This window comes from Vipera berus (assembly GCF_964194415.1).
Source record: "Vipera berus genome assembly, chromosome: 5".
In the NCBI taxonomy this organism is placed as follows: Eukaryota; Metazoa; Chordata; class Lepidosauria; order Squamata; family Viperidae; genus Vipera; species Vipera berus.
Genome location: NC_138207.1, coordinates 16160487 through 16185779, shown reverse-complemented (window position 1 = coordinate 16185779; position 25293 = coordinate 16160487). Strand labels below are relative to the sequence as shown.

At 39.8% G+C, this 25293-nt stretch overlaps 1 protein-coding gene across 1 annotated transcript in view; it reads left to right on the top strand.

Moving 5' to 3' along the window:
- FNDC3B (fibronectin type III domain containing 3B) overlaps positions 1-24729 on the top strand; it is a 314399-nt gene extending 289670 nt beyond the window's left edge. Inside the window, exons 25-26 of the mRNA XM_081329788.1 lie at positions 3898-4025; positions 22869-24729. Coding sequence (XP_081185914.1) covers positions 3898-4025; positions 22869-23180 — 440 coding nt within the window. The 3' untranslated portion in view covers positions 23181-24729. The remainder of the gene's footprint in view (positions 1-3897; positions 4026-22868) is intronic.
- Positions 24730-25293: the final 564 nt, after the last annotated feature.

The window sequence follows — 25293 nt, the reverse complement described above, 5'->3', positions numbered from 1 at the left end:
TATGTAATTCCTTCTCTCTTTTTTAAACTTATTCTCAAAAGAAGGTAGAAAACATCTATCCTCTGTTGGGCATTCAGTTCAATTGGCGTGTTTTGTACTAGTTTTCCAGATTATGGAACCCATCCTAATATTGAATTTAGATCTTTTTTGCTCATTTCCCATTTGAAATCTACCATTAAATGAACATTGATTGTGGGAACTGATGCTTGACTATAGTTGACTATCGCTGAAAACTTTGTATGTTTTTGATAGATGAGATCCTTTTAGCTGATAAATGACATATGATGGATTTTAACTGATGGAAGATGACTTTTTTCCCCAAGGGTGTTAGGTAGGAACTGCCTCAAATAGATACGCTTCAGAAAAGTGTTTGTCTCTTGTATTAAAAACAGTTTTTTGCCACCTGGTGGAGCAATAAATCCATCAAAATATCGTATGTTTAACCAACTCTTATCTGGTTGATACCGCAAGGAAAACTAAAATCTTCAATAATTAACATGTTTTCCTTCTTTGCAGCTTGATTCTTTGTTATTTGCCTACTTGTTCCTCTACTGTTTTTCACGTTTCTAAGAACAAAATAACAATAGAGGAAGATGGTTGATAGATAAATTGAATAATACATTACCTTATCTTCTAGGCACTTCAAACTCTTGTTTCTGTTTCTATTTCCATAACCATTCCAGTCATGTATATTTCTTTCAGGGCCATCCATATGTATGCCTTTTTGCCTTCTTTTATTTGCCTTATTTTGTTGTTGTTAGCTGAGAAGTCGTGTCCGACCCATCGCGACCCTATGGACAACATTCCTCCAGGCCTTCCTGTCTTCTACCATCTTCTGGAGTCCATTTAAGCTCACGCCTACTGCTTCAGTGACTCCATCCAGCCACCTCATTCTCTGTCGTCCCCTTCTTCTCTTGCCCTCAATCTTTCCCAGCATTAGGCTCTTCTCCAGTGAGTCCTTCCTTCTCATTAGGTGGCCAAAGTATTTGAGTTTTAGCTTCAGGACCTGGCCTTCTAAAGAGCAGTCAGGATTGATCTCCTCTAGGACTGACCGGTTTGATCGCCTTGCAGTCCAAGGGACTCGCAGGAGTCTTCTCCAGCACCATAGTTCAAAGGCCTCAATTCTTTGGCGCTCAGCCTTTCTTATGGTCCAACTTTCACTGCCATACATTGCAACTGGGAAGACCATAGCCTTGACTATACGCACTTTTGTTGACAGGGTGATGTCTCTGCTTTTTAGTGTGCTGTCTAGATTTGCCATGGCTTTCCTCCCCAGGAGTAAGCGTCTTTTAATTTCTTGGCTACAGTCCCCATCTGCAGTGATCTTGGAGCCCAGGAAAACAAAATCTGTCACTACCTCCATTTCTTCCCCATCTATTTGCCAGGAATTGAGAGGGCCAGTTGCCATGATCTTGGTTTTCTTAATGTTAAGTTTCAACCCAAATTTTGCACTCTCCTTCTTCACCCGCAACAAGAGGCTCTTTAGTTCTTCTTCACTTTCTGCCATTAGAGTGGTAATGGCAGAAAGTGGTTGCCTTATTTATATACTAATAAAACTCTTACTATAACCTTTAACTGTGCAAAACTGTGCATTATAGGGCAGCGATTTTGGAACCAGTATCTTAAATGGGCTAACTTACAGAATATGTCCAAAATTCAGGAGCCATAAATCCCAAAGGAATGAAAATTGGGAGGTTGTGGCTGCTTCAGTGCTATTGGCTGCTGCTGGACTGCTGCTGCAGTCACACGATCTTCATTTTCAACATTCTGTGACAGTTTTCCCAGCCACTCTCACAATCCCTCGCTCCCTCCCCCATTCAACCGTAGCCACTTACTACTTGCTAGAAAGGGAGGGCAGGGGGTTGGACTAGATGACCTCCAAGGTCCCTTCCAACTTCTTCTTCTTCTTCTTCTTCTTCTTCTTATTATTATTATTATTATTATTATTATTATTATTATTATTATTATTATTATTTAATTTATTTATTTATAAAGGAGAAGGGAGGGAGGGAGGGAGAAAGGGAAGAACAGGGGAAAAAGAACTCAGGCACACCATGCTGCCCCCATACAGGCCTTCTCCAACCATGCCACCTCCTCATCCACAGAGCATCCCCATGCATCTTCCCTAATTAACATCTCTCCTCCATATGTCTTCCCTGACCCTCAAAGCACCTCTTGCACATTCCATGCACTTTTCCCAAGCTGGGCCCCTCCCATGCGGCACCTCTTGGGTACTTCCATGCACCCTCGCTGACCTGAGCCCTCCTGTGCACCTTTCCTGATCAGCGCAGTATCTTTATGTGCATTCCCAAGTACCTGTAGGAACCCTTCCCAACCCACACCACCACCCCATGTGCCGTCCCCAACCAGTATAGCTGCTCTTGCATACTCATGCAACCCCCATGCATTCATGACCTGCACTGGCCCCCTCATGCACCCTACCTGAGCTGCACACTACCTCTTAGACACACACGTGACCCCTGTGCAATCTTGTTGACCTGCGCCCCCTCCCCTGCAAACCCTACCCAAATAGCAGAGCACCTCTCAGGCATCCCTGGATACCTTCCTGAGTTATGCTGCCCACTCACATGGCTTCTCCAACCCATACAGTATCTGGCACACACACAAACACATCCCTCCCAACTCCAATAGCACCTCTCATAGACTCCCACGTACCATTCCTAATCCTCACTCCCGCAGTGATCTACCTGCTGGCCTTGCACTTGCAGCTTCCTGCTGTCTTCCCTGTCGACTTTCTCCCTTCAAGCTTCTCACAAAGTAAACAGGAAAGAGGGAGGAAGGGAGGAAGGAAGGAAGGAAGGAAGGAAGGAAGGAAGGAAGGAAGGAAGGAAGGAAGAAAGGAAGATTTCCGAAGATTTCCTGCCATCTTCCCACAAGGAAACTCAATGGGGAAGCCAGCAGGAAATTAGAAATCGTTCCTGCTCCCACTACTTTTTTGGCCATTCTGCTTCTCTGTTTAGGCAAGGAAATGTCTCTGAAACAATGACCCAAAGGGGCACACGTTGTCTAGTTTACTTAGGTCTTGTTTTTTGCCTTTATCATTGTATCATTTATCATTTTATCATTTCCTAGAAAATGCTCATATGTAATGAACATCCCACTCATTGCATCTGTTCTCTTGGATCAGATGTGTGATGCAGTAAATATGTATGGCGGTAGTGATACACAGATACACGTTCTTCTTTGCCTAAAGAAGTGCACAGCTGGAGAAACTAATACTAGGGTAATATGTTCCCAGGCCTAGAAATTAAGAAGACAGCTAATACTACATGACAGCTTTTAATAAGTCCAGAGCAATGATAAGTAGGATTCTATATAGGATGAGAAGCTGATAGAAAAAGAAGCTTCTGTGTGTGTGTGTGTGTGTGTGTGTGTTAAAATAGAGATCAAGCTTAGTAAAATTTTGGAGGGAAAAGGAACACGTGTAGAATACTAAAAGAAGAGTTCAGACCGATAGCTCAAAACTATGAACAGGAAGGTGAAGTTTAGAATGAACTAAGATTGCTCAGAACAACTGAAAAGGCTTCTTCCTAAATAAAAAGAAGAAATAAGCTTCACTATATCGGCTGCTCACTGAAGATGGTAATACACTACTAACAAGAAAAGGGCAGAACTTTTGAATTTCTGTTTTATTGTTGACTGAGAAAAATTGAATTGCTAGAGAGTGCCACTTACTTTGAGTTAGTTTAAATATCCGGGACTAGATGAATCGCATCCCATCACATTCACTGCATCTTATCTGTCAGTGATAACATTCCCAGTTGAAATTCTGAATTTTTAAAACAAATAAAAATCAGTATTGAAAGAAGGAAAATGAGAAGTGCGCCTTCCTTCTGCACATGCCAATTGATATGTGGTCACCTTTTTTTTTAATAGCACCTCGAGTGAGACAGTTGGAAGGAAACACCTGTGAAATTGCTTGGGAAACGGCACCCCCAATGAAGGGAGACTCTGTCAACTATATTCTGCAGGTCCTAGTTGGAAGAGAGTCTGAATACAAACAGGTAAGAAGGAGTAATAGTTTAACCCAAAGTAGATACAACAATCCTGCACTCTCTTACAACGTGTTTATAAGTAATGAGAGGCAAAAAGTGGATTTATTTTGATCTAATTTCCAACTTTTGTTATCTGGTGGAACATTTTGTTTTTCTGGAGGAGAGAACTGTATTCACGCATACAGAGAACTGTATATAAACAGTTTATATCTGCCATTATATTAGTATTTCATAACAAAAATAACCCATATGATAAAAATTGTACACTTGTTGGAGAAAAATGCCATGTCTGACTTTTTTTCTGAGTCATTTTGAGATCTCCGTCTACTGGATCACCTTCAAGCTGGTTCTTTTCTATTATCACCATAGAAATGATGCCAATAGCTTCTCAGAAGCACAGTACGATCTCCTAGCAGCCCCGGAGTCACGTCAATTTTATGCAAATTTTTAAAAGTTGGAAATAAAACAAGAGAGGCTGGGTTTGTCTAGCCACCATTCTCTGTGCATCTCTCTCCATTGATTAAGGCATACGTCCCCATTTTGTTAAGCAAATTTCTGAAGGGAAAAAAAAGGTTTATGTGCTTATTCATTTTAGCTGTGTGTCTTGATGAGAACTTAGTACAGGTAGCCCTCATCTTACGATCACAATTGAGCCTAAAATTTCTGTTGTTAAGTGAGACATTAACTGAGTTTTGCCCAATATTTTTTGCCACAGTTGTTAAGTGAATCACTGCAGTTGATAATTTAGTAAGCCGGTTGTTAAGTGAATCTGGCTTCCTCAGTGACTTTGCTTGTCCGAAGGTCGCAAAAGGTAAAGATATATGATCTTGAGACATAGCAATGGTCATAAAAATATGAACGATTTGCCAAGCATCTGAATCTTTATTGCATGATCATGGGGATGTTGCAAAGGTTGTAACTGAGAAAAACAGTCATAAGTCACATTTTTCAGCACCGTTGTAACTTTGAACAGTCACTAAATGAACTGTTGTAAGTCAAGGCTACAGATCAGAGGTCCCCAACCTTTTGGGCACCAGGGACTGGTTATGTGGAATGAGATTTTTCCATGGACTGGAGGGGGCGTGGTTTTGTGTGCTGCCTGCATCCCACAGATAGGGCTTTGCTTATTTGTGTGGCCTTGTTGCTGGCATGCTGCGGCCCAGTACTGGTCCACAGACCGGGGGTTGGGGACCCCTACTATAGATCCTTACTTCAGTTGCATCCAATTTTTCTTCAGGAGACATTGACATACTCCTCTTTGATGCGTGAAAGGAATTCTATTCAGCCTCTAGTTCTAGAAAAGCAATTATGTTTAGCTACATGCAGAATCTTTATTTAACATCTGGTACTGTTGAAATATGTCTAGTCTGTCTTTGGTTCCAAGATCACTGTTGTGTAGCCGGTTCTTTGCAGGCATTGAGTGAGATGGGAGGTTCAAACAGCAACAGGCTTTATTGAAGGTCAGAACATAACAGAAGCAACATTGGAGCTGCTGCGCAGCTATTTATACAGTTAGCCGATAGGTGGCAACCAATAGGTTTAAAGCAATGGTTTCCCACCCAAAGACCTACTTAGCCAGCTGGAGACAACCAGTCTGGCCGGCCCAGCAACCGTTACAAACATACACTTGAACTAAGCAATTAGCAAACAGTACAACACAAGCAAACACTTACAGCATATAAAGGCCAGTACATTACAATCACTTCTCTCTTATGCAATGAAGTGATGCCTGCAATAGACCATCGGAATAGGACAGAATTTCCCTGTTTTTAACCTTTCATAAATGTTAAAGCGCACAGTAATGTTGTTTTTAAAGGGACATCCACTTCCTGACCTCCAAATTTACATACAGGTGGGCCTTAACTTACTACAGTTCATGACCATTCCAAGTTACAATGCATTGAAAAATGTGACTTATGGCCGTTTTCACATTTACGACCATTGCAACGTCCCCATGGTCATGTGATCAAAATTTGGACGCTGGGCAACTGACTCATATTTAAGATGGTTGTAGGGCCATGGGATCATATGGTCATCTTTTGCGACCTGACAAACAAAATCAATGGGGGAGCCAGATTCACTTAACAGCTGTGTTACTAATTTAACAACTGCAGTGATTCACTTAACAACTGTGGCAAGATAGGTCGTAAATTGGGACAAAGCTCAGATAGCAACTCTTTTGCTTAGCAACAGAAATTTTGCGTTCAATTGTGGTCACAAGTCGAGGACCACCTGCACACTGTTGCTAGTGCACAATTGCTATATAGGGCTCAGTTGGGATCAAATTACAACATGAGCACCTTAGAAAGGATTCTTAAACAAAATTTCTATGAAGCAGCTTCCAGGTGAGCCACCATGTTCCAAAAGCACTGTGACAGGAAGCAGAAATCAGTGAACCTGGATAAATATCTTTATCTACCAGTTAAAAGTGGACTGACCCATCTAAAGTTGGCAAGAAAACTACAAGTCTTCCTGGGAAATGACGAACCTAAAAAAACTGAGCTTCTTCTATGGTTTCTTCAGCGATGCCATCTTAACCTTAGAATCAGATCAAGCTAGTTCAGTACTAAAACACAAAGGATCTTAGATATAGAAGGTCAAACAGAAATTTCTGCCTTCTCTCATAGTATAATTGCAAAGAATCCAAGACTAAACCACGCTCACATTTCTATCATATGATAATTCCCAAATTCAGGAGAGCCTTATCTTTAGCTCAATTTAATGCTCCTCCTGGAAGGGAAATATATGAAAAACCTCATATGAAACCTGATATTGCCTCTGTGATATGAATATCTCAATAAACCACAGTTCATGTTCTTCTGTATTGCCAGATCTAAGTGATTACCTCCATTTTTACTCCAATTTACAGGGCACTCTGTTACTTTTTATTTGTTCTACCTCTTCAACAATGAAAATAAATTACTCTTCTAAAAAGGAGTAGCAAAATTAGTAGCAAAATTTTGCAATGCAGGTAGTCTTCGACTTACAACCATTTGTTGAGTAACCATTTGAAGTTTACGATGGCACTAAAAAAAGTGACATGACCATTTTTCACACTTATGACTCTTGCAGCATCCCCCCCCCCGGTCACGTGATCAGAATTGGAGCACTTGGCAACTGGCATGTATTTATGACAGTTGCAGCATCCCAGGGTCATGTGACTTTCGGACAAGCAAAGTCAATGGGGAAGCCAGATTCACTTAACAACCGGGTTACAACTGCTGTGATTCACTTAACAGCTGTGGTAAGAAAGGTCGTAAAAGGGGGCAAAATCACTTAATAGCTCTCTTGCTTAGCAACAGAAATTTTGGGCTCCATTGTGGTCGTAAGTTGAGGACTACCTGTGTTATGTGTAGGTTTCACCTGCAAATGGTTGCCAATAGCCCTTGTTGTTTAGGGGGATAGTTTTGAGGCTGGTGGTTTCATTGAATGTACTTTTTATTGGTCAGTGACCAAACTAAAGTATTTGTCTGTCTGTCTATTGTGGTTCTCTTTACCACTCATACTGCCTAAAGCCTGAAATTACATCACTTTATGAAGTGCCAGGAATAAATTTTGTAGTGTGCACAAAGTAACAATGGATATGCTCTTTCCAAAATTGCTCAACTGAGCAACAGGATGTAAGAGGGGAGGAAAAGGCAAAGGAAAACTGTTAGTTTGAGACACATTTCAGTTATCAAGTGGTGCATAGAGACTTTGGTTTCTGTAATAACGGTAGGATTGCAGAAAACCATCAAGTGAAGGTTGCCTGGCTCGAATTCCATTTAGTGTTGTTAAACTGCAAATGGATTTCCATCAAACCGAGACATACAGACACAGACAGATTTAATGTTGGTGAGGTTTTTTTATTGCAATTTGGTACCCTTTTTACTGCTGTTAATGCTGTTATCACTAACTTTGTTTTTTTTTCCCCTAAGCTTGGGCAAAGTTATGAAGTGTTACCTAATGTAAGAGCAGCATGGTTGAATCAGGATAAGTAGTCCAATATTTGGATTTTCACAGCGCCAGTCTAGGTGGCTCTAGGGTGCTCATAAACCAGAATTGGAAGCAGGCTTCTCTTGCGCTGTTATCCACCTACACATAGATTTAAGACATAAGATTCCAAGTTAATCCTGAGTCTTCAAGTCTCTTCTTCAGCTTTCAGCCTTCTCTGATAGCCATCCAAGCTCATTGCCATTATATCAGTTGGGAGCTGTTGGAAGTAATTTATTTTGCCTGCTCAAAATCTCTTTCCAGCCATCTACGTTCTACTCCAGTTCCCAGGCTCTGGGGGAAAGGAGAAAAACTTCCCCCTGCCCAATGTCTCCATGCCATGTGTGATTTTATGTACCTCAGTTACAGATAATTCTCAACTTACGACAGTCGCTGACTGACCATCTGAAGTTACAGTGGACCTCCCCAGAACCACTTATGACCAGGTTCTGAAGTTCTGACAGCCATTGGCCACCCCCTACCCTCATGGTCACATGACTGAATCTGGTACCTTCAGCAGTCGGTCCACATTTACAGTCATTTGCAGTGTTCCATGGTCACATGACCACGTGTTATGACACCTCTGCTGAAAGCTGGCATTTACTTCTGGTTTTCAGCAAAACCAATTCGTAGTGAACAATTTGACTTGGTTCACTTAACAACCGTGGCATTTACTTAATAACCACTGCAAAAAAGGGCATACAATTGGGGCAGTCTTTGGGGAGACCCACTTTACGACTGTCACAACTTGCAACCGTAATGGAGAGGCTCCATAGCAGTCATAGCTCAAGGTGTACTTCTATGTAAGCCTCAGTTAGCTTGAGGGTCACAAATGTACTCTTTTCTCACAAAACAGGATTTCCCCTGATCCTTTCGGTAATTTCTTCTGCACTTTTTCTGGCTCTATGTTGCCCTTTACTCTACATAGTTTTTCATAGAGTATTAACAGTGTTGGTTATACTATTTTTATTCCAGTTCCTAATGAGCCCTACTATAGCACTTCCAACTGCTACACACTTCTCAACTGAGTATTCACTACAATCCCAGTGTGATATACTTATTTGACAATGTTTGACCATGCTGTTTAAAGAGATTCTTCTGAAGCTTTTCATGGCCACTTTGGGGTTTTTTCTCCTGAATAGTTTAGTTATTATCACCATTTAAAGAATGAAAACAGTCTTAATAATTTTTGATATCAGAGGTTTTGAAAAATAACAAATTCAGTGGGTATCTGAAAGTGAAGATAATGTGTAAAAACAACTTAGAGAGAGAGAGCAATGAAGTCGAAGATTAAAATAGCATGGCAAATGGACAATAATCACTCAGCACTTTTCAAAAGTTGCTGTTCGTTTATCATACTAAGCTGGATTTCATGCACAGTAGTGTGGAAGTCACTTCTCAGACGCAACTGAGCAAACATCTGCGTACACACAGTAGTATAGCTTTGCTAAACACAATTAAGAAGCTCATCCTGTTAAATCAGATCATAATAGCAGTGGATGTGCCTCATGTTAAGAAAAAGCAATACAAAATGATAGTATCCTTTCATAGTAGGGCTTATATCTTTACCACAGAGCTGCAATGACAAGGGAGAGCATTCAGCAGTATGCAGCCATGTAGCTAACAACCACACATTACTTGATGTTCTTTTTTTTTTGTAATGACGTGGGGAAAAAATTCAATTCACTGCCTTGTTTACAACCAATATCTTCTGCGTAATTGACCAAACGTGCTATAGTGTAGCTTACAAACAAGGGAAATGTGGCTGTACCTCCTACTGGTTGACTGTTGCTTCCATTTTTGTGCATTTGTCATGAATTTACACCCTTGTTTTCAAGAAAGGAGCAGAGAGTTGAATTTGTGCTAGCATAGAAAGTTGAGAAATAAGAGCAATCAATGAAATGCAATCATATTCCCAATGACCTGGGCTGCTTCCTGGAGCAACCGTTGTGTAACTAAGGCCAGTTTACAGGGAGTCTGGAGACATTTACAGGTTTTTCAGTTGCTCAGAAAGTTGCATCAAAAAATCTTCCAACACAGGAGCAATCGGTGATCTTCCCATACCACTACAACATTGATAACATGTTAGAGGATTGTTTATAGGTTAGGTTAAGACCTAGAGGTAACTTTGACAAAACATAACACAGCAAGATGAGCTTATTCTACTTACAATAGTACATTAACAAAATATTGCAAGTTTGAAAAAAAAGACATTTCTCCCCAACTCCATTACAGACCAAGAAGTTAGGGAAGGTCTCTTTTATGCCACTTGCCCATCCACATTCCTGCTGCAGACTACTTTGACTTTTATTTGGCTGTTCCTTTGGCTTTGTCTCCTTCCCCTGCCTTCCAAGATCACTCCATATGTCATTACAAGCAGTGTAAAATAGGTTAGTTCACAAACGAACTTAGATGCATTGTATTCTTATGGTATATGTGGAGGAAGGAAGCAGTCTTTAGTTTGTTTTTGCTGTATAAATACTTCTTTGCTATGGGTGTGATTTAATATTGAGTGTAGGCTCCGTATGTATCCTTTAGCCAGGCCTAATAGTTGGTATTGATCCCAGCTCTAATTCGAAGTCTCTATACTTCTTTAACAATTTGAAAGTGGGGGGGGAAGCAGCAGAAACCAAAGCAATTCACTTGAGAACCACAGAATCTATGATGGGATTCCTCTAGGCCATGGGTAGGCAACCTTGGCTCTTTTATGACTCGTGGACTTCAACTCCCAGAATTACTGAGCCAGCCATGCTCAGGAATTCTGGGAGTTGAAGTCCACGAGTCATAAAAGAGCCAAGGTTGCCTACCCATGGCCTAGGTTATCTAGTCCAACTCCTTACTCAGAACAAGCCCAGCAAGTAACACCACCAATTGATTCCATCAAGAAACTTCTTTTACAGTCATCTTGAATCTCTTTTCTTTTAATTTTAACTCATTGGTTTTTATCCAACAGACAACATGTGACAGCCTACGTCAAGGGTCTTCAAACTTGGCCCTTCTGTAACTTGTGGACTTCAACTCCCAAAATTCCTCAACCAGCATGCCTGGCTGAGGAATTCTGGGAGTTGAAGTCCACAAGTCACAAAAGGGCCAAGTTTGAAGACCACTGGCCTACGTGTTAGGTAATTGTAGGCTGCTGTGATGGCTTCTATTGATCTTCTCTTTTGCAAGTTAAATATGCCCAGCAATTTAAATGGTTACGTTTGGGTTTTGGACTCCTTCTCGTTCTAGTAACTCTCACCTCTACCTTCTCCAGTGTCTCCATTTCTTTTTTAAGACAAGGGCTCAGAACTATTCACACTTTTTCAAGAATGGTCTAAGCATAGCAGAATGCAATCGAACTATTACTTTCTGTGTTTATTGTTAATGTGGCACAGGATTAAATTGGCATTTGTAACAGCTACAGTTAGCTAAATCATGATCAAGTGTCGGTCCATTGGGATCCCTGGATCCTTCTCGATTGATTTGAGAAAACAGTGTCCATTATTTTTGTGTTAATATACAACTGAAGATCACCAAATTGCACCAGAGTCCTCTGTGTTGGTGAAAGATTAATATAAGAAAAATATCACTGAAATATCTTAGGGCAGTTATCAGTAATCCTCGATTTACAACAGTTTGTTTAATGACCGTTCAAAGTTACAACGGCACTAAAAAAAGTGACTTATGACCAGTTTTCACACTTATGAGCATTGTAGCATCCCCATGATCACATGAACAAAATTCAGATATTTGGCAATTGACTCATATTTATGACAGTCGCAGTGTCCCGGGGGTCATGTGATCACCTTTTGTGATCTTTTGACTAGCAAAGTCAATGGGGAAGCCAGATTCTCTTAACAACAGTTTGATTAATTTAACAACTACAGTGATTCACTGTGGCAAGAAAGGTTGTGAAATGGGACAAACTCACTTAACAAATGTTTCACTTAGCAACAGAAATTTTGGGCTCAGTTGTGGTAGTAAGTCAAGGACTACTTATACTACTATCACTAGTACCCAGCAGACACTACTATCACTACTTCATTATAAAACATTTTATACATTCTATGCAGCCCACATTTAATAGAAACAGGTTTGATTATTATTATTATTATTATTATTATTATTATTATTATTATTATTATTATTATTATTATCATCATCATCATCATCATCATTATCATCATCATCATCATCATCATCATCCTACCATCGGGTAGGAGATATAGGAGTATAGCCAGCCGTACCAACAGGCTGAAGAACAGCTTTTATCCATGGGCTGTTAGGCTCTTGAACGGGAAATAATTTTATAAACTTTATGTATGATTGACTTGCGAGGCCGGTGTATTGTGCAGTCAGCTCACATGGTGTAATAAGATGGAGGGTTTGTTGTCACAGTGAGTTGAGGGGGGCACGAAGGGAGGCTCAGCCAATCTCAATGTATACATGGTTGTACTCTGACAATAAAGGTGCATTCTTTCATTCTCTTTCTGTAATAAAATTATTTTCCTTTCTGCATATTTAACTTGAGATGCATAAATAGGTTTAGTGTATATTGATGGGAAACACTGGTAAATACATTGCATAGCTGGCAATTCCAAGCAAAATGCTGCTATCCAAATAATGAAGACTCTTGTGATTAAAGCTGTTTATCTTTCCCTCAAAAAGAACCCATATTTGATTCTCAAAAATATATCCAAAAAACAAGGGGCTGTTCTCTAGAGAAGTGAGGTGAAGTTGAATCCTGGCAAGAGTTACCGAAATGTACTGTAAGTGGTATATCTTCAAAGTTTCCTGAAAAAGTTTGTTACTGTAGTCTGCTCCCATTCACATCCATGGGATTATTTTAAAACAAGGGGTATCCAACCTTGGCAACTTTAAAAAATAGCTATAGCACTTAGACTTCTGTACCGTTTCACAGTGCTTTACAGCCCTCTCTAAGCAGTTTACAGAATCATCCTATTGTGCCCAACAATCTGGGTCCTCATTTTACCAAACTCAGAAGGCTGGAAGCTGAGTCAACTTTGAGCTGGTCAGAAACGAACTACTGGCAGTCAGCAGAATTAGGCTGCAATGCTGGATTTTAACTACAGCGCCACCATGCTGGCTAGGGAAATCTGGAAGTTGGAAGTCCACAAATTTTAAAGTTGCCAAGGTTGGACACCCCTTTTTTTGAATTTCAAAAAAAAAATGAGGTCCTTTTGTGGCATGAGAACAGAATATGTGAAGGACCACCTTTTCTCCAATTGTCTGTTGCTGCCCTATTATATCTGCAAGATTCAGATTCTGTCAATTAAAAAATGTCATTTGGCAGGACATTGGACACCTCTTTTTAATTATACTTTTGTTTATCTCTATTGGTACCGAAGTTTGTACCTTGTTCACTGCCCAGATGAATCACTTTGGTGGGACAGACAACTATATAAACCAAAAATAAATGACTGCGCAGTATGAAGATCCATAAAATTGATTGGAACCATAACTTTGCAGGACAAAGCTCTATGGCATATTTAGATTTTAAGAATTTAGTGTTTATTTTATTTATTCAGCCAATGTTCAGCAAATTCAAAAGAACAGTAACAGAATGAAGTTAATTAATCAGCATATACTAAAAAGACAAATCATATAATGATATTACATTCCCATTTCTATTTCTATATTAGTATATTGTCTAGCCAAATAAAAATAACTTAAAAATTAAAAAGCTATAATATAGAGTAAATATCCCCTAGAAACTTATTAATTGAAAGAAAATAACTATCTAAATGTAATAGGGGATAAAAGTGAGAATTTTTTAAACCAATTACTTGTTCAACCATTTTTGTTTATTTTCATTGCAGCCACACAAAATTTGCCCCCTGCACAGCTAATGTTGTTGTTAGCTGCGAAGTCGTGTCTGACCCATTGCGACCCCATGGACAACATTCCTCCAGGCCTTCCTGTCCTCTACCATCTTCTGGAGTCCATTTAGGCTCACACCTACTGCTTCAGTGACTCCATCCAGCCACCTCATTCTCTGTCGTCCCCTTCTTCTCTTGCCCTCGATCTTTCCCAGCATTAGGCTCTTCTCCAGTGAGTCCTTCCTTCTCATTAGGTGGCCAAAGTACTTGAGTTTTAGCTTCAGGATCTGGCCTTCTAAAGAGCAGTCAGGATTGATCTCCTCTAGGACTGACCGGTTTGATCGCCTTGCGGTCCAAAGGAGTCACAGGAGTCTTCTCCAGCACCATAGTTCAAAGGCCTCAATTCTTTGGCGCTCAGCTTTTCTTATGGTCCAACTTTCACTGCCATACATTGCAACTGGGAAAACCATAGCCTTGGCTATACGCACTTTTGTTGACAGGGTGATGTCTCTGCTTTTTAGTGTGCTGTCTAGATTTGCCATGGCTTTCCTCCCCAGGAGCAAGCATCTTTTAATTTCTTGGCTACAGTCCCCATCTGCAGTGATCTTGGAGCCGAGGAAAATAAAATCTGTCACTACCTCCATTTCTTCCCCATTTATTTGCCAGGAATTGAGAGGGCCGGATGCCATGAACTTGGTTTTCTTAATGTTAAGTTTCAACCCAACTTTTTCACTCTCCTTCACCCGCAACAAGAGGCTCTTTAGGTTCTCTTCACTTTCTGCCATTAGAGTGGTATCATCTGCATATCTTAGGTTGCTCATATTTGTCCCGACAATCTTAATTCCAACTTTTAATTCACCTAGCCCTGCCTTTCTCATGATGTGCTCTGCATATAACTTAAACAGGCAGGGCGACAGTATACAGCCTTGCCAGACTCCTTTCCCAATTCTGAACCAATCAGTGGTTCCGTGTCCAGTTTTCACTGTTGCTTCTTGACCCGCATATAGGTTTCTCAAGAGACAAATAAGATGGTCTGGTACTCCCATCTCTTTAAGAACTTGCCACAATTTGTTGTGATCCACACAATCAAAGGCTTTAGCATAGTCAATGAAGCAAAAGTAGATGTTTTTCTGGAACTCCCTAGCTTTCTCCATGATCCAGCATATGTTAGCAATTTGATCTCTAGTTCTTCTGCCTCTTCGAAATCCTGCCTGTATTTCTGGTAGTTCTCAATCCAGATACTGCTGTAGTCTAACTTGTAGGATTTTAAGCATAACTTTACTAGCATGTGAAATGAGTGCAATGGTGCGATAGTTTGAACATTCTTTGGCACTGCCTTTCTTTGGAATTGGAATGTAAACTGATCTTTTCCAATCCTGTGGCCACTGTTGAGTTTTCCAAATTTGCTGGCAAATTGAGTGTAGCACTTTTACTGCATTGTCTTTTAGGATTTTGAATAGCTCAGCTGGAATACTGTCACCTCCACTAGCTTTGTTGTTGCTCAGCTTTTCTAAGGCCCACTTCATTTCACATTCTAGGATGTCTGGCTCGAGGTCAGTGACCACCTCATCGTGGTTATCAGGGACGTTAAGCTCATTCTTGTATAGTTCTTCTGTGTAATTTTGCCACCTCTTCTTAATCTCTTCTGCCTCTGTTAGGTCCCTGCCATTTTGGTCCTTTATCATGCCCATTTTTGCATGAAACGTTCCCTTCATCTCTCCAATTTTCTTGAAGAGATCTCTGGTCCTCCCTATTCTATTGTTTTCTTCTATTTCTTTGCACTGTTCATTTAAGAAGCCATTCTTATCTCTTCTAGCTATTCTCTGGAATTCTGCATTCAATTGGGCGTATCTTTCTTTTTCTCCCTTGCCTGTCGCTTCCTCCTTTCCTCAACTATTTGCAAAGCTTCCTCAGACAGCCATTTTGCTTTCTTGCATTTCTTTTCCTTTGGAATGGTTTTAGTTGCTACCTCTTGTACAATGTTGCGAACCTCCATCCATAGTTCTTCAGGCATTCTGTCTATCAGATCTAATTCCTTAAATCTATTTGTCACCTCTACTGTATATTTGTCAGGGATATGATTTAGTTCATACCTGAGTGGCCTAGTGCTTTTCCCTACTTTCTTCAGTTTAAGCCTAAATTTTGCAACGAGAAGCTCATGGTCTGAGCCACAGTCAGCTCCTGGTCTTGTTTTTACTGACTGTATAGAGCTTCCCCCGTCTTTGGCTGCAGAGCACATAGTCAATCTGATTTCTGTGTTGACCATCTGGTGATATCCGTGTGTAGAGCTGTCTCCTGGGTTGTTGGAAAAGAGTGTTTGCTATGACCATCGTATTCTCTTGACAAAATTCTGTCAGCCTGTGCCCTGCTTCATTTTGTACTCCAAGGCCAAACTTGCCTGTTATTCTGGTTAACTTTTGGCTTCCTACTTTAGCATTCCAATCCCCAATGATGATAAGAACATCAATTTTTGGTGTTAGTTCTATAAGGTGCTGTAGGGCTTCATAGAACCGGTCAATTTCATCCTCTTCAGCACCGGTGGTTGGGGCATAGACTTGGACTACTGTGATATTGAATGGTTTGCCTTGGATTCGAACTGAGATCATTCTGTCATTTTGAGGATTGTATCCCAGTATTGCTTTTCCTACTCTTTTATTGACTATGAAGGCTACTCCATTTCTTCTGAGGGATTCTTGCCCGCAGTAGTATACCTGATGGTCATCTGAATTAAATTCACCCATTCCTGTCCATTTTAGTTCGCTGATACCTAAGATGTCGATGTTCAGTCTTGTCATTTCTTGTTTGATCACATCCAGCTTGCCTTGACTCATGGATCTTGCACAGCTAATAGAGAGTTATAAATCCAGGAGAGATAATTCAGATAAAATTGTTCCTATTTTACTTTTCCAATTATAGTGAATGATTTCCAAAACCATCTTAGCCATTGTCCTGAGGTAATATAAAGCAACACAACAGGCAAATTTATTTTGAGAACAAAATTAGAGAACAACTTGAAAAGAAATTTCTTAAGGATTCTTCGCTGCTGGAAACAGAAAGAAAGTTTCCGGGCATATTTGTGTAGCCAAAAAACAGATTTTGGCATGACTTTATCTACAGATGCACTGGTTTGTTAGCATGATAATTGCTTGATGATCATGCTTTCAGCTGTCGTAGAGGGCATATGTAATAAGCAGGTGGGCTTTCAAATATAATCAGCCACATTAAATTTTAAAAAATTGAGACCTTGTAACATGAATTAGAGGTGATTTTTCCTAAGCTTAGTGGCTGTTTTTTTTTAAATTTGTTAGCTGAAAAAACCAGTAGATAGCTACAGTATTCATTCACACAAGTTGGCTCACACAGGTTGAAAGTAGAAAGGGGTTGTGAGAGAAAAAAGTTTAAGAAAACCCTGGTATAAGGAATATAAAGTATGGATTGTGCTTTGACACAATCAAGATAGGATAGGATAGGATAGGATAGGATAGGATAGGATAGGATAGGATAGGATAGGATAGGATAGGATAGGATAGGATAGGATAGGATAGGATTGGATTGTTACTAGTCACCAAGAATTCCTATTTTTTTAAAAAAAACCTTAAGAAACCACATTTACCTGTAAGTAAAGCTGTTAGATTTTTACAGACCCTTCTGCAAATAATAATATCCATTTTGCATGGATAACATAGATACAAATCTCCAAAACAACTTAATAAGTAAAATATCCAGGGATTCCTTTGTTGAACTTCTGCTTATCTGGATATATTCATTTGAAATCTGGCTGTATGAAGTGGAATTCAGTTTCTTTACAATCTCAGCAGCTTTAAAACTAAGCAGATGCACTTAGTTGAACAAATTCTGGTTACTAAGCAGCCAACTCTATATAGACAAAACTTTCAATACAAACCATGGTAATTTTGAACAGTACTTTTGTGTAACAAGTGAGGATTTGATAGCTGGGATAGGTGAATTCTTCTTAATTCTCTGGCAAAACTATTTGTCAAAGTCTCTTAAATCAGGTTGCCAGTATCAGAGTCAGAAATCCTTCCAAAAATTGAGACAGACTAAAATACAGGTAATCCTCTACTTATGACCACCATTGAGTCCAGCCTTTCCAATTGCTAAACAAAACTGTTAAGTGAGTTTTACCCCATTTTACTACATTTCTCGCTCTAGTTATTAAGTGTAGCAATAGCACTTAGACTTCACAGTGCTTTAGAGCCCTCTCTAAGCGGTTTACAGCGTCGGCTTATTGCCCCCAACAATCTGGGTCCTCATTTTACCAACCTCGGAAGGATGGAAGGCTGAGTCTACCTTGAGCCGGTGAGACTTGAACTGCCAAACTGCTGGCAGTCGGCAGAACTAGCCTGCAGTACTGCATTCTAACCACTGCACCACCAGGGGTCCTAGTGCAGGGCTTTTCAACCTTTTTCACAGGTTGTACCACTTTCAGGACATGACAGTATTCAAGCACCATCAGTGCTTAGCAAGGTGTCAAAACCTTGAAGGCCAAAAAAGAAGGAAAACGTACCAGTTTTAATTTGGTGGCGGTTCCCTTGCTGAATCACTTTCCCTTTGCACTGACGAACATATGCTGAATTTATCCATATTTATTAATATGCACCACTAACTTGGCGGTCAGGTGGCTGGTTGACCCTTCTTCCTCTCTCCCTGTCCTTTCTCTCTCTTTCACAGCCTCTACTCCTTTGTTGATCCCTCTGCTTGTCTTGTCTCGCAGAAGCCTCTCCTCTTCTCCCTCTCTCTGTTCCCCGTCCCCTTCTCCTTCCCTATTGTCTTTTTTCTCTCTTTCCCCAAACCTCCTCCTTTTATATCCCCTCCTCTCCTCTCCCGCTCCTCCTCCTTTTCTCTTCTGGGTGCACCTCTCTGGGGCTTACGGAGAGCTCCGGCATTGCTCACTATGCCGGTCTCACTCCCCCATGCAGTCACCCACTCCCTGGCTGGCCAATGCACACAGCGCAGATCAGCTGGAGCTGCGCACACCGATCTTGGAGCCTCTGCAGCTGACTCTCTCACCCCAAGGCCTCTCTGCTACTCCCGGTGATTGTAGAGGCTGCCAGAAGTGCTGATCAGCTGGAGCTGCATGCGCCAGGCTTGGTCCCTCAGCAGACCCCAGCAACACCACAGCTCCAGCTAACTCTATTCCAGGACTGTGCGGTGCTGCCGCTGCTTCAGCTCATGCCCCCTGCTATATTTGTCTAGGTTGCATACCACCTGCCTGGTGCCGAAGTACCACCAGTGGTACCCATAGCACCAGTTGAAAAGCCCTGTCCTAGTGTATCTCTGCAGTCATTAAGAACTTGGTTGTTAAATGAATCTGGCTTCCCCGTTTGCTTATCAGAAGGTCACAAAAGGTAATCACGTAATCCCTGGACTCTGCAACTGTCATAAATACATGCCAGTTGCCTAGCGTCTGAAAATTGATCATGTGACCTTGTTGGCCATATCTTATGTATGCCTAAAAACCAGCATCCAAAAATTGCACTACATTGGACACTTCTTGGAGGAAAGAGAAAACAAGGCCAGCCTCGGAAAACTTGGCACCAAATACTTAAAGAAGATTTTAAGATTATTAATGTCCCTTGGGATAATGCGAATAATCAACTACTGGAAAACACTTGTTGCTGATGTGCTCTGGACAGGACTTAATGACTATGATGATGACCATGGAGATTATGCAATAGTCATGAGTATAAAAATGGTCAAAAGTCACTTTTTTTCAGTCCCATTGTAATGGTCACTAAATTACTAGTTGTAAGTTGAGGACTATCTGTAATGCTGTTGGGGACCTCCAGGCATACAAAGTTGGCTACTGTTTGTTTATATCCTTTGGGGCTTCATGGACAAATGGGTTCACTATTGACATTAAAATAATGTCTGTTTGAAAGACATTTCCTTTCAAAATATGATTGTCAATAAAGCTACTGCTTTGGCTATGTCTACCATCCAACTCTGAATACCCCTTGTCATGCTTTATGCAAGTTCATTTAGTGACTCATGTGCCATTGAATATAATTTCCCAGTTTGTTTAGCCTGAACTGGTGAAATCTCTAGGGAGATGGGATAAAAATGGTACTATAGGTAAATCTCTGAGGAAGATGGGAGATTTCAAAATACGAAATATACCTAAATAAAAATAAAACAAAATTATGCATCATCATGATATTGTCTCATTGTTTTCTTTAATTGGCTTATGTGCAAACAGCTGTTTGCAGCTGTTTTCAGTAATTTTTGAATAAAAGGAGCAGTTTATCCATTACAGTAATAAATGATTCTCAAATTTGAGGCCCATTAAGTATGCATTTAGGGTATCCTTTTTCCATCTTTGTAATTATGGCAATTTATGGATTACACATGCAAATTTCTAACTATTTGACTGCAGGGAGCTTATCTTATTTGGAGCATAAAACTATTATAATAGGACCTGAGAGGAAAAGATTTTATATTTTTGCTGTAGCGTCCCTATTTGTCATGTTGTGTTGTGTAGCTTAGAGCTGGCAATTGTTTAATCACAGCAGACTAATGGGAAAAGATATTTTGTTCCTTTCTCTGCCAGAATTTGATCACCATTATAATCACCTTTCCATCTGGCACAAAATAATTGAGTCAGCTTTTGAAGTGTTATTCTTTCTTCCGTACATTTCCACTATCACAGTTTTACTTCAAAGCCACAATTTAAAAGATCACTCCTGGGTGGTAGTCTTGGTTAAAATAAATTATTGGGTGGAAACTATATTGATAGATGTTGAATTACCATATCTTGGCTGCCTAAATTCAGAAGACCACTTGATGGCAGCTAAGAGTAAGATTTTTCTATGTATCTCTCCTGCCACCTGGTGGTCACCCAGGTTTTGCACCCCAGTTGTAGCCTTAATAGAGTTGGGTTGGGTTTGCAATTACAGAATTTTGGGTCTTAGTTTTTATTTGCATTTCCAGGTGTATTACTTAGATGGAGCATTAGTTTCATAGCTCAGGTATAGAAATAATAATTTTTATCTCTCTATATATACTTTTCTGCTAATTTTATGTTAACGATGTATTGAGGCAATTCATAATATGGAGCAGTGGTATAAAACATACATCACATTGCTATCTCACAAATGCCCCTCACTACTTAAGGAAAAAGAAATAGATGACAATTTGGGAAGTGATTTTGAGTGATGACCTAGACTGCATTTTAGAATGGAATTGCACTAGCAAAAATTGCAGTGCTATGTGGAAATGACTTTGGGGGTGGGGTGTGCTGGGGTGCAGGAAGGGATACTTTCTAGGGAACAATCCGATAAGAGAGTGCATAGTCCACAATTACATAATGGTCAGAGAAAGAGACTTAGAAATGAACTTCCCTAATTTCTCATGCTGGAAAAAAATACAGTGGAAGATTTACTTCCAAGATTCGGTTAATCTAGCCTTGTATGCAGCCTATATTACATAAAGTAGAATTTGCCCAACTGGTCATTATTCCTGTTTGTCTACCTAGGAAGTTGGAAATATTTGTATGGCTACTGTATGATAGGGTCAGGCAATATTTAGTATTTGTTATATTGTACACTGCCATGTGTTGTTATTTTTTTTACTTGGCAGTGGGAAGTTAAAATTTTTACGCATCTATAAAGAGGGCAAAAAATACGTATTTCGCATTATAACACTCTGTTCTATCACTGGTGTTTGTCCATACAAAAATGCATATTTAAGAATAGTGAAATACATTGTGTAATGTGTGTATAGACAACAAGATACTTGCAGTGAATATAGTCAGATCAAGGAACAATTAAGAATAATTTAAGAATAAAAGAGGGAAAGAAAATGAAGATGATGGAGATGACAATTAGAATAACAAAGTTGGGAGGGACCTTGGAGGTCTTCTAGTCTAACCCCCTGCTCAAGCAGGAAACCCTATACCATTTCAGACAAATGGCTGTCCAGTCTGTTCTTAAAAACTTCCAGTGTTGGTGTACCCATATCTTCATTTTGTGATGAAGTTAAACAAGGGGTCACCAGCAGAGAAGCAATGAAAAGATTTTGGGATGCAAATGCTAGAAGGATAAGCTATGTGAAAATGATTAACACTTAAATAGGGTTGATCATGGTATGTTGAATAAAATTCTATAAATCTTGGTGTCAAAGAAAAAAAAGAATGAAAAGAAAAGAATAAATGTTGAAAAATGGCAAGGTTGCAGGTATAGATGGTATAACTGGAGAAATGTTAAAATATGTACTGTGTGTGTTTTTCTTATCTAGTAGTTGTATAGTAATGTGTACAAAGAGTGCCACCTACAACTTCTTCTGGAACAGGAGGCTCTTCTGACAGTCCATTCATGCCCTGATCACCTCTTGCTTGGAATTTTGCAATTGGGCTGCCCTTGAAGAGCATTTGGAAGCTATATATATTTGGCCACTGCATGACCTCTATTCCCAATTGTTTAGACCTTTCCAACAAATTCAAATAGTGCAACATAGTCTGTATTCCTTCTCTTAGGAAATGTCATCACAGGGACCTTGGAAGTAAGTCACTCAGTAGCTGCTTCCCATGTCCCAAGAAATCTCAATAGCTCCTATCTTATTGGTTTTTAGGAAGGTCATTAAAAGTTGGTAATAAAGCACTTCTCATGACTAGGACTACTCTGTCTAGTTATCAAATTCCTTTTTCTGAAATGAAACTTTTCTCTCCAGATGTCTGTGGAGATTCTCAGTCCTCTATCCAAAGATGCTTTTCCGAAAGACAACAACTGGACTTCCTTGGGTTTTCCTTGAAAATGTTTTTCTTCTCATTCAAGAAATTCGGAACCGAAGAAGCTTCTTGGATGAGAAGCGAAAACTTTTCAAGGAAAAAAACCCAAGAAAGTCCAGTTGCCTTTTGGAAAAGCATCTTGGGGGTTTTCTCTCCAGATGTTCTCTCTCCAGGAGCTCAGCCAACTTTGAGACAGCGTGTGCTGCAATTTTAAGCAAAGCTCCTTTCCAATCTGAAGAGTTTGGACTTAAAGCTTCATAACAATTTCTTGTGCCACCTAAATGTTCTTTCCCCGCTTCTTGTTCCTTCAAGGTGTACAAGGGAGACGAGACAACGTACCAAATCTCAGGCCTTCAGGTGAACACAGATTATAGATTTCGTGTGTGTGTTTGCCGCCGATGCTTGGATACCTCACAAGAACTTAATGGACCTTTCAGCACTTCTGTTGCCTTTATTCTCCAGCGGAGTGAGCTCATGCTTACAGGGGAACTGGGAAGAGCCGATGATCCCAAGTCTAAGTGTATGATGCCTTCTGATGAACAGTTTGCAGCCCTCTTAGTCCTCGGCTTTGCAAGCGTCTCCATCTTATTTGCTTTTATACTACAGTATTTGTTTATGAAGTAGAGAGTTCAACACAAATATTCGAGGTATCATTTTAATTAATGCTTCATACTATAATCAATATGTTTTATTCAGATAGTCCTCTTTATTTTTTCAGTGCATTTTTTTCCTGGTTTATTGTTGTTGTTGTTTTTAAGGGGTGGCGGGGGAATGATAGTCCTATTTAGAAAATAAAAATCGACATTCAGGTGCACCTTTTGGACATTCAAGGTTAGGAAATGGTTGAATATATCCAAGCCAGAGACCAAAACAAATATTTAACGTTTGGATGTTCTTTGCCCTGTTCCTGTGATTTTATTCACGTAACTAGTTTTTATTTTCAGAATGTAGAAATGTAACCAGTTTGCCTTCACGTTTTTTGCCTTAGTGCTAAACTTGTTGCAGTCTTTAAGTTGCAAGTTTATTAGAATAACTGCTTTAAGCTCCTCTGAATTTGCAAGACTTACCCATCATTATGTAATAGCATTGCAGCTAAGCATTCCGCAATGCATCTGTTGCACAAGTCGTTAATTATAAATATCACATATGGTATTCATTACATTTATTTTCTCTTCAACCCTCATACCACGAATTTTGCATTGTTTTTGCGTTATCCCCATGGGGGGGGAAATTAATCTCAATTATGTAATCAAGTATATTTTTACCACATTTCCATCCCGATAATTTATCTTGCAACCTAAAGTCTTCTTTGAATTGTAAACATTTTATTCAAGCTGTTTGCGCACTATAAATTCCTGTATAACAAATCTGATAACCAGATAGCTTTATCAATGGAAAAGCATTACCATTCTACCATTTTCTTTATTTTATAGCAGTAAATTTAAGAGGGCATTGTGCAATAGTTACTCTCATGTTCAGCTGTTTTTATTTTGTTTAAAGAAAAGCTGCTTTTAACTAGTTTGTTTGCCTTTGTATATAAACTTACTTTTAATCCAATCACTAGATTTGTTATATTCATTGTGATCGTATGTGTTTATAACTGGCGAAAGCTTGCTGCCTTTGCTATTTAAATTAGATTGTTACTTTTTATCATAAGCAAACTCTCAATCAGCCTTGAAAGAAAAAGGTCCATCTGCATTTCAGTTTTGGAAAAAACATGGTAAATTCATATAGACACCTCAGATGCTAAATACTGTAAGTAGAGCTGACATAAAAAGGTGCCATTTCTTCCATCTCCTTCTCTCCCTCCTTTCTTCTTAATGGCATCTCCTATTACAAAATATGCCAGGTAATATCCATTCATTTCCCTCTTCAATTTCATTAGCTACAGCCTTCAGAAGTGATGGCGGGAGGGACACCATAGTTCACATGACAACACACTATGTGCATTATAATAGTAAAGCAAAACAAGCTTAACAGCGCTGTGTTGCCAAGCATCAACCTCAAACATTATTGGTATTTCCAGGAATGCCTCTGAGACGTTCTCCAGCAATTCATTGAATGGCTGCTGGCTACATACCCATGCTGGCTTTATCTTCTGGCAAATTGATATATTACAATTGGCAACTATAGTTTGTGAATGCCCTTATTACACACTCAAAATTCCCGGAATGCTCACTGGGCCTCAAATTTTGGAGATTCCTTTAGTGGCCATGGCCAAAAGGAGAAGGCAAGGAGGAGATGTGAAGCAGCTGATTTCAGCAGCAGCTGCCGTCTTGACACCTAGCTCTAGTTTCAACTAGTGCTCAGATCATAAGGATCAGGTGTGGTACATTGCAAACCTGGTGGCTTTCCTGTTTGGGACATTGTATGTGCTTTTACATCAATTGCCAAGGCATGTTCATTCAGTCCATCAAATCCCTTGGTTATTCTTATTGTTTTAAGAAAAAAAATTTCTTTGAATCAGTGGGTTATTTTTATGACGTCTAAGTGCCTCAGGGATATTGAGCAGGAGGTGCAAAGTAAATTACACGTAGAAATGGACAGAGCTACAATTTACTAGGAACCACTCCCAGATTGTGCAGTTACAACTCAAAAAGCATTGCTACAGAGTTCATTTCCACTAAACAGAGGTGCACAACACTATGCCCTTCCCACAGAGCCTCGTAAAAGGCCCCCCTGCAGAGATTTTCCATGTTAGCTTTTTTAAGTACTGGAATAGGGAGGGACTGGAGGA